Source organism: Bufo gargarizans, chromosome 2, assembly GCF_014858855.1.
Source record: "Bufo gargarizans isolate SCDJY-AF-19 chromosome 2, ASM1485885v1, whole genome shotgun sequence".
Classification (NCBI taxonomy): Eukaryota; Metazoa; Chordata; class Amphibia; order Anura; family Bufonidae; genus Bufo; species Bufo gargarizans.
In genome coordinates, this window is record NC_058081.1 from 702886630 (window position 1) to 702905759 (window position 19130).

The 19130-nt window shown below is 48.5% G+C and overlaps 1 protein-coding gene across 2 annotated transcripts in view; it reads right to left on the minus strand.

The window, feature by feature from the left end:
* The window catches only part of TMCO4 (transmembrane and coiled-coil domains 4), a 77405-nt gene that overhangs the window by 34593 nt on the left and 23682 nt on the right, over positions 1–19130 (minus strand). For both annotated transcript variants that reach the window (XM_044282493.1, XM_044282494.1), the window contains exons 6-7: positions 264–361; positions 32–175 (exon numbers count right to left, since the gene is read on the minus strand). In XM_044282493.1, coding sequence (XP_044138428.1) covers positions 32–175; positions 264–361 — 242 coding nt within the window. The remainder of the gene's footprint in view (positions 1–31; positions 176–263; positions 362–19130) is intronic.

Genomic DNA, 19130 nt, shown 5'->3' on the forward strand with positions numbered 1-19130 from the left:
TCTGATCACTTCTTCGATGATTGCCACTGACCTGTCAACCCGGCTCCCGCTGCCCCAAAGAGAGACGCCATGATAGCAATGCCAGCGGTGGACCCCAGAGCAGCAGCCCCAGCGCTTCCAATGATGGTGGCGGCTCCCGCGGCTACAAGCGGAGCTGCTAGTCCCCCGGTCAAACCTGTGTTTGGAGGTAGAATAGGCGAGAGGCGTCACAGGAAGTAACAAGGTCATGTAACGACAAGATGGCGGAGCATTATGACCCTCACCTATAACCGTCCCTCCGCCCACCGTGGCCAGACCTATGAGCAGATATCTCGTCATCTTCTTCCGACTTTCCTTCTTCCTGCGAGATGCCTGCACTGACCTGAAATACAACGCAGATCGTTAGTTATAACAAATATCAAACACTGGCTGCCACCCAGCTTTCCCAAGAATTGACGACTTGTTTCATGCTTCAGGGGAAGTTTAACCAGTTCACTGCTGAAGTGACACGGTCCTCGGGTGAAGAACCTTTGCAAATGAACACATTCAGAGTCACAGAGGCGATAATAATGGCTGCTATTATTGCAGGAGCGTTCCTGACGTGAACAATCTGTTCAGCTCCTGTGTACAAACAACTGAAGCCAACGACAAGCAGAATAATTACAGCCGGGGATCACAGGACGCCTTCGAAAAGACGCGCAGTCAGGAGTCGACAAACACAATAACACGGGAGGAGGGCGGGGATCAGCGCGAAATCCTCCAACGCCAAAGAGTTATGAGAATAAGGAAAAGTTACAAATGTACAGGGAGCAAACAAAGGATTTACAGGGGAAGTCTCCAAACAGCTGTATAATACAGAGTGTATACTGCAATGTATCAGATAAAAAGAGGAAGAAACACAACAACACAGGGATTCTGTCAGACAAATTTTTGATACAGAGCTATTCATATCATATCAGTCTCCTTTATCTAAATAAAAATATACTAGTTTTACCCCCACCTGTCCTTCCATTTTTGATAAAAATCGCTTTTATTTATATGCCAATTACCTTCATAAGGTACCCAAGGGGCTGTCCCTCTGGCCAAGCTCAGCCGCGCCCCTTATCCTGGTGCCCAGCGCCGTCCAGCTGCTAATTATTCACTCATCTCCTCGGCTTTATTTTTTTGCAGTGCGCTGCAATCTCACGCATGCGCCAATGTGACACACGTCCGGGCCCGCGCGGTGTCCTGGCAGCAGCCTCATCCAGGGAATTGTGTATGCGATTCCCCTGTACAAGAATATAACTACTATAATACTGCTCCTAGGTACAAGAATATAACTACTATAATACTGCTCCTATGTACAAGAATATAACTACTATAATACTGCTCCTATGTACAAGAATATAACTACTATAATACTGCCCCTATGTACAAGAATATAACTACTATAATACTGCTCCTATGTACAAGAATATAACTACTATAATACTGCTCCTATGTACAAGAATATAACTACTATAATACTGCCTCCTATGTACAAGAATATAACTACTATAATACTGCCTCCTATGTACAAGAATATAACTACTATAATACTGCTCCTATGTACAAGAATATAACTACTATAATACTGCTCCTATGTACAAGAATATAACTACTATAATACTGCTCCTATGTACAAGAATATAACTACTATAATACTGCTCCTATGTACAAGAATAAATACGTTAATACTGCCTCCTATGTACAAGAATATAACTACTATAATACTGCTCCTATGTACAAGAATATAACTACTATAATACTGCTCCTATGTACAAGAATATAACTACTATAATACTGCTCCTATGTACAAGAATATAACTACTATAATACTGCCTCCTATGTACAAGAATATAACTACTATAATACTGCCTCCTATGTACAAGAATATAACTACTATAATACTGCTCCTATGTACAAGAATATAACTACTATAATACTGCCTCCTATGTACAAGAATATAACTACTATAATACTGCCTCCTATGTACAAGAATATAACTACTATAATACTGCTCCTATGTACAAGAATATAACTACTATAATACTGCCTCCTTATGTACGAGAATATAACTACTATAATACTGCCCCTATGTACAAGAATATAACTACTATAATACTGCTCCTATGTACAAGAATATAACTACTATAATACTGCTCCTATGTACAAGAATATAACTACTATAATACTGCCTCCTATGTACAAGAATATAACTACTATAATACTGCTCCTATGTACAAGAATATAACTACTATAATACTGCTCCTATGTACAAGAATATAACTACTATAATACTGCCTCCTATGTACAAGAATATAACTACTATAATACTGCCTCCTATGTACAAGAATATAACTACTATAATACTGCCTCCTATGTACAAGAATATAACTACTATAATACTGCCCCTATGTACAAGAATATAACTACTATAATACTGCCCCTATGTACAAGAATATAACTACTATAATACTGCCTCCTATGTACAAGAATATAACTACTATAATACTGCTCCTATGTACAAGAATATAACTACTATAATACTGCCTCCTATGTACAAGAATATAACTACTATAATACTGCTCCTATGTACAAGAATATAACTACTAATACTGCCTCCTATGTACAAGAATATAACTACTATAATACTGCTCCTATGTACAAGAATATAACTACTATAATACTGCTCCTATGTACAAGAATATAACTACTATAATACTGCCTCCTATGTACAAGAATATAACTACTATAATACTGCCTCCTATGTACAAGAATATAACTACTATAATACTGCTCCTATGTACAAGAATATAACTTCTATAATACTGCCTCTTATGTACGAGAATATAACTACTATAATACTGCCCCCTATGTACAAGAATATAACTACTATAATACTGCCCCCTATGTACAAGAATATAACTACTATAATACTGCCCCTATGTACAAGAATATAACTACTATAATACTGCTTCCTATGTACAAGAATATAACTACTATAATACTGCCCCTATGTACAAGAATATAACTACTATAATACTGCCTCCTATGTACAAGAATATAACTACTATAATACTGCTCCTATGTACAAGAATGTAACTACTATATTACTGCTCCTATGTAGCAAGTAATATACTACTATAATACTGCTCCTATTACAAAGTATATAACTACTATAATACTGCTCCTATGTACAAAGATATAACTACTATAATACTGCTCCTATGTTACAAGAATATAACATACTGCCTCCTATGTACAAGATATAACTACTATAATACTGCCTCCTATGTACAAGAATATAACTACTATAATACTGCCTCCTATGTACAAGAATATAACTACTATAATACTGTCTCCTATGTACAAGAATATAACTACTATAATACTGCTCCTATGTACAAGAATATAACTACTATAATACTGCCTCCTATGTACAAGAATATAACTACTATAATACTGTCTCCTATGTACAAGAATATAACTACTATGGGGGCGGAGTTTGGCCGCTGAGCTGCATGGCTGCTGGTGACTGAGCTCCTCATCCTAACCGGCACAAACCCCCTTTTATAGCACCTTTCAGAAGCTTAAAATGGGCAAAGTGGGGAGAGATCGCCCCAGGGAACCTACTGACCCACCTGTGAGCCGCTCCAAACAGCCTGACATGGAGCAATTCCTGAGAAAAGCTGCCAAGGGCACCGCTGCTGGGACACCCAAGATGGCGCCGGCTCCTTCTCTTCATTCCGATGCGGATGAATTTTCGGAAGCGGGAAGTATTTCGGATGCTTCCGAATATAAAAATCGCAAGCGGGGAACGAACCTTTCAAAAGCGATCCTTCGCGAAATTCTGGACTCTGCGCTGGCTCCCCTGAAGCAGGACTTGACTGAAATAAAGACCGATCTCCGATCCATCGGCCAGAGAGTCGCTGCGCTGGAAAACTCGCAAGATGCGATTATTCGCTTCGGTGAGGAAACATGCTCCACCCTCGGATCGCATAAAGATCTTCTTAACGATGCCCTCCTGCGAATTGAAGATCAGGAGAATCGCAGCCGTAGGCGTAATATTCGCATCCGCGGCCTCCCTGAAATATTCGCATCGGAAGTTCTTGAAAAAATCGCGAAAGAAATATTCGCGAATCTTTTAAATCCAGAAAGAGCAGCAAATATTGTCATTGAACGCATACATCGCGCTCTTCGCCCCAAGCCAAAGGCTTCAGACCCTCCGAGAGATGTCTGCGGTATCCTCAGTTTTGTGGACACTGCGGCTCTATTGAAAGCCAGTAGAGAGGCGGACCGCCTGGACTATGAAGGCTCGCAGCTGCAGTTCTTTCAGGACTTGGCACCTTCCACGCTGGCAAAGAGACGTATTTTGCGTCCGCTTCTTGAAGTTCTTAAATCTTCCGGGACCCAGTTTCGCTGGCTGTACCCCTTTGGCTTGGCCGTCATCAAAAACGGACGGCAGATCACCATACGCACACCTCAGGACTTATCTGGGGCCTGGGTCCCACTGGGTATCGCTCCGATTGAAATTCCGTCCTGGATGCCGGCAGACCAGGGAGATCCTGTACCCTCGCCTCCGACCGCAGACACCTGGTCCCTTGTGCCTGCCGGGAAGAAATCCCGACCCAGTCAGAGTTCTCAGGCCTCCGCTGCTACGGGTCGCTCTCCTCATCGCTGAAGCTTCTCTGCTAAGATGGCCACCATTTTCGCCGTTCACAGTTCGGGTGTTCTCCTGAAGTGGACCTCCGGAAGTTACGGTTTTCTCCTGTTATATTGTTCAGGACATGCATAGGAGCCGTCTAGCCTTTTGACATGGCCTTTCTGGATGTATCCAGGCCTTTGTTCACCTCCCTGAGGACTTCACCTTCCTGAATGTTATCTACCTCTCCCCTCCCACCCCCTCTGCACAGGGGACTTGTTTGCCGATGTTTCCATCACTGACTTCCTTGTTACCTGATGGCCTTTTCATGGCCTCTCCTAGCTCTACGAGACCCCCCGCCTGATGGATCCCGGCACCAGTCCGTGATGAGAAAGGATCCTCTGATTCCCAGGCGCTCCGTGGAGCTCTTAGTTCTGCATTATGTGATTATGATTTACTGTTTGCATTATTGTCTCCCTTCTTTTGCCCTCATGTGTTTCCCCTTCTGTGTCCTCTTATCCCATCCTAATGCTCTTTCTTGGTTCGCTCAGATTATGATTGCTATGTGCTTTCCTACTGACTTAAAATGGCTTCTCTTATAGTTTCCTCCCTTAATGTCCGGGGCCTGAACGAGCCGTGCAAAAGATCCCAGGTGATTTCCTTACTACAAAAAGACAAAGTCTCAATAGCCTTTTTTCAAGAAACACATTTCCGGGCAGGTAAGATTCCTAATCTTCCTTCCAAAAAGTTCAATCAGTGGTTCCACAGTGCGGAGACCTCCGCTAGCCGGGGTGTCAGTATTGCCATTCACAAGCAAGTACCCTTTGCGGTTGCAGCCTCCTCCTCGGATCCTGATGGCCGATACTTATTTGTGAAGGGCTCTATAGCAGGCACACCGGTTACACTGGCTAATATTTACGCGCCTAATAGGGGACAGGTTGCATGGCTGGTTCAGACCCTCGCTGCGCTTGCTGCATTCAAACAGGGTATGGTAATTCTGGGGGGAGATTTTAATGTGACCCTAGACCCGCTCCTGGACTCCTCCTCGGGGAAATCGGCTATCACTCATGTCCGTCTTAGACGCCTGAAGGTGGCTCTGCGTAAACTAGGTGTTATTGACACCTGGCGTGCCCTGAACCCCACGGGTCGTGATTACTCGTTCTACTCCCATGCCAAGTCCTCACACCACAGATTAGACTATGTCTTTCTCTCCTCTGAGCATGTCAAACAAATTGTGAACACCCGAATAGGCAACATCACGTTGTCGGACCATGCCCCCGTCTTTCTGACAGTTTCGCTGTCCACTCTTCCTACACGGGAATGGAACTGGCGTCTCAATGAGACCATCATCCAGGACCAGGCGTCATCTGAGAAGATAGCCACCTCCCTCCAGGAGTTCTTCAGTACTAACACCGCAGGTCCCTCCCCTCCCTCCCCGGCTGTAATCTGGGAAACCCACAAGGCCGTGATCCGTGGAGAGCTTATCGCTCTCGGCTCCCATCTTAAAAAACAAAGAGCCCAGGCCATGTCCACCCTTCTATCCCGTATCGCCACCCTCGAGCTCAGCCATAAGCAATCCCAAGCGTTAAGCCTTGCGGAGGAGCTTTCGGTCGCGCGATCTCAATTAAAAGATATGTTGAACGTTACCTCGGCTAAGTTACTCCTTCGTGCGCGCTTCAAATCTTACGCACATGGCGACAGAGGGAACAAACTTATGGCGGCGCTAACTAAACAACAATTTTCTGACTCCTTCATTCCGGCAATCAAAGATGCTGCGGGCAACCATCTTAAATCCACCCCTGACATAGCCAAAGCAATTTGTGCCTTTTACGAAGACCTTTACAACCTCCCGGCCCCTCCTGGATCATCTCCCTGTTCCATCGCGGAGGCCTCGAGCAGGTTCCTCTCCTCCCTTCAGCTTCCCTCTATATCTCCGGATCAGTCCTCCCAACTATTAGCTCCCATCTCCGGCCCAGAAGTCCTGAAAGTTCTAGCCACTATCCCCTCCGGTCGTAGTCCCGGCCCTGATGGTTTCACCATCTCTTATTATAAAACTTTTAAATCTGTTCTAGCCCCTCAATTTAGCTCCCTATGTAATTATCTCCTGGGTGGTGGCCACCTCCCTGCCCAGTCACTTACAGCCCACATCACCATTATTCATAAGGAGAATAAAGACCCGTTGCAATGTGGCAGCTACCGCCCTATCTCCCTACTGAATACGGACATTAAATGGTGGGCTAAGATCCTGGCTCAACGGATTCAAAGAGTTCTCCCGGATGTTATTCACAAAGAACAAGTTGGCTTTGTCTCTGGCAGACAGGGTAATGAGAATACTGTTCGCCTCCTTCATCTCATGAACTGGGCACGGTCTACCTCTACTCCGCTAGCTCTGCTGAGCACTGATGCAGAGAAAGCTTTTGACAGAGTGAGCTGGCAGTATATGTCACTGGCTCTGTCGAAATTTGGCTTTCCTGACCAACTCATTTCCGCTATTCTCTCTCTGTACTCAGCCCCCTCTGCCAGGGTCAAAGTCAACGGCACTCTCTAACCCGCCTTTGCCATTACTAATGGCACTAGGCAGGGTTGCCCTCTCTCCCCCTCGCTTTTTGTGATAGTCATGGAAACTCTCCTGTGCAAAATCAGGCAAGATCCCGATATTGAAGGCCTCCAGAGAGCCTCCCACACTCACCTCACGGCGGCATTTGCTGACGACCTCCTTATTATGACCACCAACCCTGAGAAATCCTTCCCCCGGCTACACTCTATATTTGAAGAATTTGGTTGGGTCTCCAATTTCAAGATCAACTATAGCAAATCCCTTGCCCTGAATGTCACCTGTAAACCCGCTCTTGTTGCGTCGCTTAAACGCTCCACCCCCTTCACTTGGGCCGCTCGGGACATCACATTTTTGGGTATCCACATCTCTGCGAATCTGAATGACCTTTACAGCCTTAATTACACCCCTATGCTCAACTCAATTAAATCCCATCTACAGTCGGTTAAACTTCCCTTCATTTCATGGATAGGCAGGAAGAATTATCTCAAGACCTTCATTGTCCCCAAACTCCTATACCTGCTGCAGACGTTGCCCATATGGCTCCCGCGCTCGTACTTTACAGAGTTGCGTCGGAGATTCTCCCATTTCCTCTGGACGAACAAACCATCTAGGATAGCTTATTCCACATTGACGAGGGAAAAGAGGTTTGGTGGCTTCGGCCTTCCCGATGTCCACCTGTATTACACTGCCACGCACCTGAATAGGTGCTTCTCTCTTCTCTCCCGAAGCCCCCCAAACCTATGCACAGCTCTAGAGAGAGGCCTAGTTACATATAAAGACTATCTCGTCCTGTGGGGGGTCCGTAGCTGTACGCCCTCGCATTCCTTTACCTCCCCCATTTGGAAGGGCATGCTCGTTGAATGGGCTAAACTCTATAGATCTAAAGATCTGAGATTCCCAAGTCCCCACCTCCCTTTGCATTTATTACAAAACTTAGTTCATCCCGAGACCACTGCCCCTTCAGGTGTTTGGTATCAGTTGTCTAACCACACACTACAGGAGGTTGTATCTGCGAGTGGGGACTTGGCATGGGACACGATTCGGGCCTTGCCTGAGGTTCGAAAGCAATCCTTCTTGGCTCTTGCTGCCTTTCACAAAGATATTGCGATTTTGAAACTCCCTCCCTTCTGCACGGAAGAATCCACCTGGTTGGAAAAGAAACTAGATATGCCGATCCCCCCGAAGAAGCCCTTGTCGACTCTCTACAAGGAGTTACTCTCTTCCACACCCCCAGTGCTATCCTTTTTAGTGGCCTGGGAGAAGGAGCTCTCGTACCGACTCTCAGAACCCGAAAAATGAGATTTTTGTGAACTCACCTTGTAAAATCTCTTTCTCGCTTTATTCATTGGGGGACACAGGACCATGGGTATAGCTTGCTGCTGCCACTAGGAGGCGACACTAGGCTGAAAGCTGTTTGCTCCTCCCCTGCAGGCTATACCCCCTCCAGCCTGGAGAGAGCATATCAGTTTGTGCTTCAGCAGTAGGAGAAACATACCGAAACAAAACAAAACAGGAAGACCACAGTCCAACCAAACAACCGAACCTGACCTCAGTCCCAACCGGTAACTTGGACCACTGGTCTCAGTAGAAACCAACAACAATGGGTGGGTGCTGTGTCCCCCAATGAATAAAGCGAGAAAGAGATTTTACAAGGTGAGTTCACAAAAATCTCATTTTCTCGCTCATATCATTGGGGGACACAGGACCATGGGACGTCCTAAAGCAGTCCCCAGGGTGGGAAAACCGCTGACTTCACCTCCACAGTCGAGCCACTACACTGCGGCCTGTAAGATCCTACGGCCAAGAGCAGCATCCGCCGATGCGAACGAATGCACCTTGTAGAACTTGGTGAAGGTGTGCAACGAAGACCAAGTCGCTGCCTTACACAATTGAGACGCCGAAGCGTGGTGAAAGTGTGCCCAAGAAGCCCCGACCGCCCTGGTCGAGTGAGCCGTGACGCCAGGCGGAGGACCCCTGCCTCTGGCGCGGTAGGCCTCGTGAATGGCCGATCTAATCCACCGAGCAATCGCCACCTTGGATGCCGCCAAACCCTTCCGAGGACCCTCCGGAACTAGGAACAGAGAGTCCGCTCGCCGAAAGGAGGCTACCGCGGCCAGGTAGATCCGTAAGGCCCGCACCACATCCAGACGATGAAGCGCCACTTCCCTAGGATGAGAAGGTTTAGGGCAAAGCGAGGGGAGGACAATGTCCTCATTGACATGGAACGCCGACACCACCTTCGGCAGAAACGACGGCACCGTCCGGAGCACCACCTTATCCTGATGGAACACCAAGAAAGGCTCCTTGCACGACAGTGCCGCCAGTTCCGACACCCGACGGATGGACGTAATGGCAACCAGGAATGCCACCTTCCACGACAACATGCGGAGGGAGACTTCCCTCAGGGGTTCAAACGGCTCGGACTGAAGTGCCACCAGCACCAAATTCAGGTCCCAGGAATGTAACGGCGGCCGATATGGAACCGCGGTGTGCGCAACACCCTGCATGAAGGTCTTGACGGGCCCCAGCACTGCCAGCGTACGCTGGAAAAAAATGGAAAGGGCCGAAACCTGCCCTTCAGCGAACTTAGGGACAGACCCAGCTCCAAACCTGCTTGAAGAAAGGCCAACACCGTAGGGAGGGAAAAACTCCCTGGAGGGGAGGTCCTTGTCCTCACAGAATTTCAAGAACGACCTCCACGTACGATAGTAGATCCTCGCCGAGGAGGGCTTCCGAGCCCTAATCATCGTTCGAACGACCGCATCCGAGAAACCCCTGTTCTTCAGCAGGAAGGTTTCAATAGCCACGCCGTCAAACGCAGCGTATGTAAACCCTGGTGGAAGACTGGGCCCTGCGAGAGCAGGTCGGGCCTGAGTGGAAGAGGCCACGGCGCGTCCCCCAGGAGCAGAACGAGCTCCGAGTACCAAGCTCGGCGCGGCCAGTCCGGGGCAATCAGGAGCGTTTGAACACCCTCCATCCTGATTCTGCGAAGAATCCGCGGTAGGAGCGGCAGTGGCGGGAATACATACAGAAACTTGAAGTCGCCCCACGGTGCCACGAGTGCGTCTACGTCGTAGGCCATCGGATCCCTTGCGCGAGACAGGAAGCACGGGAGTTTGTGATTCAACCGAGATGCCATTAGGTCCACTTCCGGGCGACCCCACCGGAGGCAAAGGTCCTCGAACACCTCCGGGTGGAGAGCCCACTCCCCCGAATCCACCGTCGTTCGGCTGAGGAAATCCGCCGTCCAATTGTCCACGCCTGGGATGAAGACCGCCGAGACCATCGGGACATGGGCTTCCGCCCACTGCAGAATCCTCGCGGCCTCGTCCATCACCGGTCCGCTGCGCGTCCCCCCCTGGTGATTGATGTAGGCGACCGCTGTGGCGTTGTCCGACTGTATCCTGACCGGACGGCCCCGCAGATCGGTGGTCCAATGGCAAAGGGAGAGGTAGATGGCCCGGAGCTCCAGGATATTGATGGGTAGTCTGGACTCCGACAGAGACCAGACACCTTGGGCTGTCCGAGTACCGAAGACCCCTCCCCAACCGCGGAGGCTGGCGTCGGTCGTAATCACCGTCCAAGACACCGGCAGGAACGACTTCCCTGACGACAGGTTGTCCGGAATCATCCACCAGGCGAGAGCCTCGCGAACGGGCTGAGGCAGCGAAATCCTGAGGTCCAGTGAATCCCGGGACTTGTCCCAGGAGGACAGGATGAGCCGCTGAAACACCCTGGTGTGGAACTGGGCGAACGGTACCGCCTCGAATGAGGCCACCATCAGCCCCAGAACTCGCATGCAGTTGCGAATCGACACCTTGCGATGCCGGTTGAGCAGAACCACTGCATTCTGAATGCTCAACCTCTTGTCCAGAGGGAGACGGACCACGGCGGCCTCGGAATCCAACGTCATACCCAGGAACCTGATCCGAGTGGTCGGAAACAGGCATGACTTCCTTCGGTTGAGAATCCAGCCGAAGCGAGTGAGCGTGCTCATCGTAATCCGAAGGCTGTCTGCGCATTGCGGCGCTGACGGGGCTTTGACTAAGATGTCGTCCAGGTATGGGAGAAGGGTAATGCCCCTGGACCGCAGGATCCCCAGAAGTGGTGCCAGAACCTTCGTGAACACCCGCGGGGCCGTCGCCAGACCGAATGGTAGCGCGACGAATTGGAAGTGATCCGACTGGATGGCAAATCGGAGGAAACGTTGGTGCATGGTAGCAATAGGTATGTGGAGATACGCATCTTGTACGTCCAAAGACGCCATGTGCTCCCCCTGCACCAACGAGGCTACAACGGAACGAAGGGATTCCATTCTGAACCTCTGAACCCGTAGATAGCGATTCAGAAGCTTGAGGTCCAGCACCGGTCTCACATCGCCCTCCTTCTTGGGGACCACAAACAGGTTGGAATAAAAACCTGTGAACCGCTCTTCTGGAGGTACCGGAGAAATAACCCCCCGCAGAAGTAAGGACTGGACGGCGTTCAAGAAAGCCGCGGCCCGGACGGGATCCCTGGGAGGCTGGGAAGGGAAGAAACGGTTGGGGGGAAGGGACCTGAATTCTATTTTGTAGCCCGAGGAAACCTACCTCGAGCGCCCATGCGTCCGGAATGTGGGCGTGCCAAATGTCCTGGAACAGGAGAAGGACGCCCCCCCACCTGAGAAGGTGGGGACAAACCTTCATGCGGAAGGCTGCTTACCTGGCGCTGTGCGAGGTTGCTGGGCACGTGGACGCCAAGCCTGCTGGGGCTTAAAGGATGGGCCCTTCCGCCGATCCTGGTTGGGTGGTCCCGCCGCGGAGGTGGGGGACTGAACGGGTGCCCGAGAAGCGGCGAAAGGACTGGAAGCGTGAGGACGCAGGTCTGGACTGAAAAGGCCGCTTCGCTTTGGGTTGGGGCAGATGGGTGCTTTTGCCACCCGTAGCTTCTGAGATTATGACATCCAGTTTCGGCCCGAAAAGCCGAGCCCCAGAAAACGGAAGCTTTAGGAGAGAAGCGTTTAGAGGAAGAATCAGCCTTCCAGGCCTTGAGCCATAACTCCCTGCGTACCGAGGTGGCGAGAGCTGAGGCACGAGCGACCATCGATCCAGCATCCAGTGCCGCTTCACAGATATATTTTCCCGCATGTGAAATTTGGAGCGCAGACAATTCGAGCTCAGCAGGCGGGAGGTTGGACAAAATGTCCTGGCTTAACCGTACGGACCACTCCGAAACCGCCTTAGCTACCCAGGCGGACGCGAAAATCGGACGCAGCGCCGAACCGCTCGCCGTAAAGATTGACTTGGAGAGCGACTCTACGCGACGGTCCACCGGGTCCTGGAGTGACGAACCATCCGCTACCGGAATGGTCGTAGATTTTGCCAGTCGAGCCACCGGCGGATCCACCTTCGGCGGGGAGGACCACAGTTCCACTGTCTCGCGTGGAAAGGGGTAGAGAAGGTCCAGGCGCTTTGGGATAAGCAAAACGCAAACCTGGCTGGTCCCAAGCCTTGTTAACCACAATAGAAAAATCCTCGTGTAACGGGAAAGCCTTAGGAGTCTGTTTCGCACGCAGAAACGACACCCCTTGTTGGCTAGTGGAGGGAAGATCCTCCTGAACCCGGAAGGTATCCCTTATTGCCGAAATCAGGCTATCCACCATGGAAGCAATCTGAGAAGAGTGCTCCAGATCCATATCCGCATCAGAATCCCCGAGCTCACCCTCTGACAGTGCGTCACCTAGCAGGGAGGACGCCTGTGACTGGGATCCAGGAGCAGGGGGGGATGCAGAGGCGTCAGAGGAGGAACGGTTACCTGCTCTGTGGCGCTTACTAGGAGGTCTGCCTCTGGTTTGCGTGCAATGCGGTTTGCGCGGATTGCACCGGTGGCGATTTATCTACCAAACGACCCAACAGAGAAAGGGTGGAATGGGAAACCTTAGAGAGGTCCTCCACTGCCCGAGACAGGGACCTTGCCCAGTCTGGTTCCCCCTGAACAGGGCGATCTAAGGCTTCTGTGGGCTGCAGTGTTCTAGGGGGATTGCTCTGCGCAGGGCTTCTGACAAGCCGAGCACAGTGAGAGTGACTGGCCCCGAGGGAATTTGGCTGAACACACTGAACAGGCATAGTGAGTGGTCACACAGGTTGCCTGAGGGGGGTCAGTGGCTGGGTCAGACATGGTTTGATATCCTGCTGAACGGGGTATCTATCTCCTACCAGAGTGGAGCGGGAGCCAAGGTCCTGTGTCCACCACGCTGCGCTGAGAGGAAGAGGAAGTTTCAGCAGGGCGGGAGAATAAGCCACGCCCCCTGACAGTCCGGGAGCGGCAGGATAACGAAGAGGGCCGCAAGCGCCGCCCACCCCTGTGCACGTGACCGCAGCTGCGGCCAGCGAGCCTAAGTCCCCGATAATATGGCTGCTCAGAAGGGGCCGCTTCGCTGCAGCAGAGGGGAAGAGCCCGACACCGCCGTGCGGCCGCGAAGATCCCGGCGCGGCGCGAATAGCGCATCTGCCCTGCGCAGTGCCGTCTGCGACCTCACGGAAGACGCTGCCGTGCGCGATGCAGCGGCGAAGAACAGAGGGAGACGGAGCGCACAGATCCGCGACAGGTGCCGGCGGAACTCACCGGGTGCTGGAGCGTGGGCGGGCGGGCAGGCGGGCGGCTAGGCGGGCGGGCGGGCGGGGGGGGGCCCGCTCAGGGGCACTGGTGCCGTGCAGTACGGCATGCTGTTATACCGCGAGTGGGGGCCTGGGATGAGTCACTTACCTATCTTCATCTGTAGACTTCACCCTCAGTTGTAACACCAGCAGGACCACCCTACGACCGCTGGCACCAGGCAACAGGGGTCCGGGCAGAAGAGGGCTGAAGAAAGGGTAGTCCTGTAGCTGGGGGGAAGCAGGGGAGCGAGGCTGCCCTGGTCCGCTTTTTCTTCTTGGGGCGGCAAGGCGGTGAACGAGGTACACCGGCCCGCCTCCCGGGGATGCAGGGACGCAAGCGACCCTGGACCCCCCATCCGGATTCTGGAAAAATAAAAAATAAAAAATAAAATAATCAAAGTGCCACCCTGCAAAGCAGGGAGGTCTGCCTCCTACGACACTAAGCTAAAAACTGATATGCTCTCTCCAGGCTGGAGGGGGTATAGCCTGCAGGGGAGGAGCAAACAGCTTTCAGCCTAGTGTCGCCTCCTAGTGGCAGCAGCAAGCTATACCCATGGTCCTGTGTCCCCCAATGATATGAGCGAGAAAAGCATTTATCCTCTCCAACTCTCACGGATTCAGTCGTTGTATCAAAATACAGGAAAATTCCTTTAAGCTACTTACACGTTGGTACAAAACGCCTGAATTCCTCCATAATCTTAATCACGACATACCAGATCAGTGTTGGAGGTGTGGAACAGAGAAGGGGTCCCTATCTCACATATGGTGGTCCTGCAGTCTAATCAGTCCCTTCTGGACACAGATTGAGAGCCTAATCGGGCGCATTTGTGGCTCCCCTATAAGTTTAGATGCGCAATTAGTCCTGCTTTGGTGCCCCAATATGTCCCTCACCCCTTCTAAGAACAACCTACCAACGCTACTTCTAACTGCTGCCCGCCTGCTGGTACCTCTGCTGTGGAAGAACGACTCTGCACCTACGCTGCTGATGTGGCAAGAGAAAGCGGATCAGATATGTCGTTTTGAAGAACTGGCTCACTGGGAATCTCACCCTCGTTTTCTGGACATATGGAGTCCCTGGAAAGCCTATCGTCACCCGGCGTCGTGACGACCCTGTCGTGATCTGTCCGACACCGCCATTATTGGACCTGCCTTCCTCCCCCCCTCCCTCTCCCTTCTTCTTGTATGTGATCTCTTTGTCCCTGTCCATTGTCCTGTTTGTCTATGTGTGTTTATTTCCCCCCTCATTTGTTTGACTGTTGTTATATTTGATTGCACTTTTCTGATGCCATCTGCGTATGGCGTATGCTGTACTGTGGCGCTTTCTAACTATTTGCGATCTCAATAAAAAGAGATTTGGTTAAGAATATAACTACTATAATACTGCCCCTATGCACAAGAATATAACTACTATAATACTGCCCCTATGTACAAGAATATAACTACTATAATACTGCTCCGATGTAGAAGAGTATAACTAATATAATACTGCTCCTATGTACAAGAATATAACTACTATGATACTGCTCCTATGTACAAGAATATAACTACTATGATACTGCTCCTATGTACAAGAATATAACTACTATAATACTGCCTCCTATGTACAAGAATATAACTGCTATAATACTACCTCCTATGTACAAGACTATAACCACTATAATACTGCTCCTATGTACAAGAATATAACTACTATAATACTGCTCCTATGTACAAGAATATAACTACTATGATACTGCTCCTATGTACAAGAATATAACTACTATAATACTGCTCCTATGTACAAGAATATAACTACTATGATACTGCTCCTATGTACAAGAATATAACTACTATAACACTGCTCCTATGTACAAGAATATAACTACTATAATACTGCTCCTATGTACAAGAATAATACTATAATACTGCTCCTATGTACAAGAATATAACTACTATAATACTGCTCCTATGTACAAGAATATAACTACTATAATACTGCTCCTATGTACAAGAATATAACTACTATAATACTGCTCCTATGTACAAAACTACATAATACTGATCCTAGTACCAAGAATATAACTACTGAAAGTACTGCATACTATATACAGGAATATAACTCCTAATAATACGCTCCTATGTCAAGATATAACTACTATAATCTGCTCCTATGTACAAGAATAAACTACTATAATACTGCCTATGTACAGACTATAACTACTATTATACCGCTCCTATATACAAGAATATAACTACAACTATAATACTGCCCCCCTATGGATTAGAATATGCATGTGAATGAGGTAGAAGAGTTTTATATCTGACTGGAGTTGGTCTTTAACCTTCTCCGAACCGCCGTACGCAGGATTGCGTCCTGCCGGCGGTCCTGCTCTTCTGGGTGGACGCATATACGCGTCCTCCCGCGAGAGCCGAGATTTCCTGTGAACGCAGCGCAGGCGCGCAGCGCTCACAGGAACGGAAGGTAAGAGAGTGGATCTCCAGCCTGCCAGCGGCGATCGTTCGCTGGCAGGCTGGAGATGTGATTTTTTTAACCCCTAACAGGTATATTAGACGCTGTTTTGATAACAGCATCTAATATACCTGCTACCTGGTCCTCTGGTGGTCCCTTTTGTTTGGATCGACCACTAGAGGACACAGGCAGCTCAGGAAAGTACCACAAAACACTACACTACACCCCCCCCTGTCAACTTATTAACCCTTTATGAACCACTGATCACCCCTGATCACCCCATACAGACTCCCTGATCACCCCCCCTGTCATTGATCACCCCCCCTGTCATTGATCACCCCCCTGTAAGGCTCCATTCAGACGTCCGTATGAATTTTACGGATCCACGCATACATGGATCGGATCCGCAAAACACATACGGACGTCTGAATGGAGCCTTACAGGGGGGTGATCAATGACAAGGGGGTGATCACGCATATAGACTTCCTGATCACTTCCCTCTCATTGATCACCCCCCTGTAAGGCTCCATTCAGACGTCCGTATGATTTTTACGGATCCACTGATACATGGATCGGATCCGCAAAACACATACGGACGTCTGAATGGAGCCTTACAGGGGGGTGATCAATGCCAAGGGGGTGATCACCTCATACACTCCCTGATCACCCCCTGACATTGATCACCCCCTTGTCATTGATGACCCACCTGTAAGGCTCCATTCAGACGTCCGTATGTGTTTTGCGGATCCGATCCGTGGATCCGTAAAAATCATATGGACGTCTGAATGGAGCCTTTCAGAGGGGTGATCAATGACAGAGGGGTGATCAGGGAGTGTATATGAGGTGATCACCCCATATACACTCCCTGATCACCCCCCTGTCATTGATCACCCCCTGTAAGGCTCCATTCAGACATTTTTTTGGCCCAAGTTAGCGGAAATATTTTTTTTTGTTAGTTTTTTCTTACAAAGTCTCATATTCCACTAACTTGTGTCCAAAAAATAAAATCTCACATGAACTCACCATACCCCTCACGGAATCCAAATGCGTAAATTTTTTTAGACATTTATATTCCAGACTTCTTCTCACGCTTTAGGGCCCCTAAAAAGCCAGGGCAGTATAAATACCCCACATGTGACCCCATTTTGGAAAGAAGACACCCCAAGGTATTCCGTGAGGGGCATATTGAGTCCATGAAAGATTTACATTTTTGTCCCAAGTTAGCGGAAAGTGAGACTTTGAGAAAAAAAAAAAAAAAAAACAATCAATTTCCGCTAACTTATGCAACAAAAAAATATTTCTATGAACTCGCCATGCCCCTTATTGGATACCTTGGGGTGTCTTCTTTCCAAAGTGGGGTCACATGTGGGGTATTTATACTGCCCTGGCTTTTTAGGGGCCCTAAAGTGTGAGAAGAAGTCTGGGATCCAAATGTCAAAAAATGCCCTCCTAAAAGGAATTTGGGCCGCTTTGCGCATCTAGGCTGCAAAAAAGTGTCACACATCTGGTATCACCGTACTCAGGAGAAGTTGGGGAATGTGTTTTGGGGTGTCATTTTACATATACCCATGCTGGGTGAGATAAATATCTTGGTCAAATGCCCACTTTGTATAAAAAAATGGGAAAAGTGGTCATTTGCCGAGATATTTCTCTCACCCAGCATGGGTATATGTAAAATGACCCCCCAAAACACATTACCCAACTTCTCCTGAGTACGGCGATACCAGATGTGTGACACTTTTTTGCAGCCAAGGTGGGCAAAGGGGCCCACATTCCAAAGTGCACCTTTCGGATTTCAACGGTAATTTTTTACAGATTTTGATTGCAAAGTACTTCTCACACATTTGGGCCCCTAAATTGCCAGGGCAGTATAACTACGCCACAAGTGACCCCATTTTGGAAAGAAGACACCCCAAGGTATTCCGTGAGGGGCATGGCGAGTTCCTAGAATTTTTAATTTTTTGTCGCAAGTTAGTGGAATATGAGACTTTGTAAGGAAAAAATAAATAAATAAACAATCATCATTTTCCGCTAACTTGTGACAAAAAATTAAAAATTCTAGGAACTCGCCATGCCCCTCACGGAACACCTTGGGGTGTCTTCTTTCCAAAATGGGGTCACTTGTGGCGTAGTTATACTGCCCTGGCAATTTAGGGGCCCAAATGTGTGAGAAGTAGTTTGCAATCAAAATGTGTAAAAAATGGCCTGCAAAATCCGAAAGGTGCACTTTGGAATTTGGGCACCTTTGCCCACCTTGGCTGCAAAAAAGTGTCACACATGTGGTATCGCCGTACCGTACGTGAGGGGCACGGCGAGTTCCTAGAATTTTTAATTTTTTGTCGCAAGTTAGTGGAATATGAGACTTTGTAAGAAAAAAAAAAAAGAAAAAAAAACGAAAATCATAATTTTCCGCTAACTTGTGACAAAAAATAAAAAGTTCTATGAACTCACTATGCCCATCAGCGAATACCTTAGGGTGTCTACTTTCCGAAATGGGGTCATTTGTGGGGTTTTTCTACTGTTTGGGCATTGTAGAACCTCAGGAATCATGACAGGTGCTCAGAAAGTCAGAGCTGCTTCAAAAAGCGGAAATTCACATTTTTGTACCATAGTGTGTAAACGCTATAACTTTTACCCAAACCATTTTTTTTTGCCCAAACATTTTTTTTTTTATCAAAGACATGTAGAACAATACATTTTTTGCAAAATTTTACAGCTGAAAGTGAAAAATGGCATTTTTTTGCAAAAAATCGTTACATTTTAATTAATAACAAAAAAAGTAAAAATGTCAGCAGCAATAAAATACCACCAAATGAAAGCTCTATTAGTGAGAAGAAAAGGAGGTAA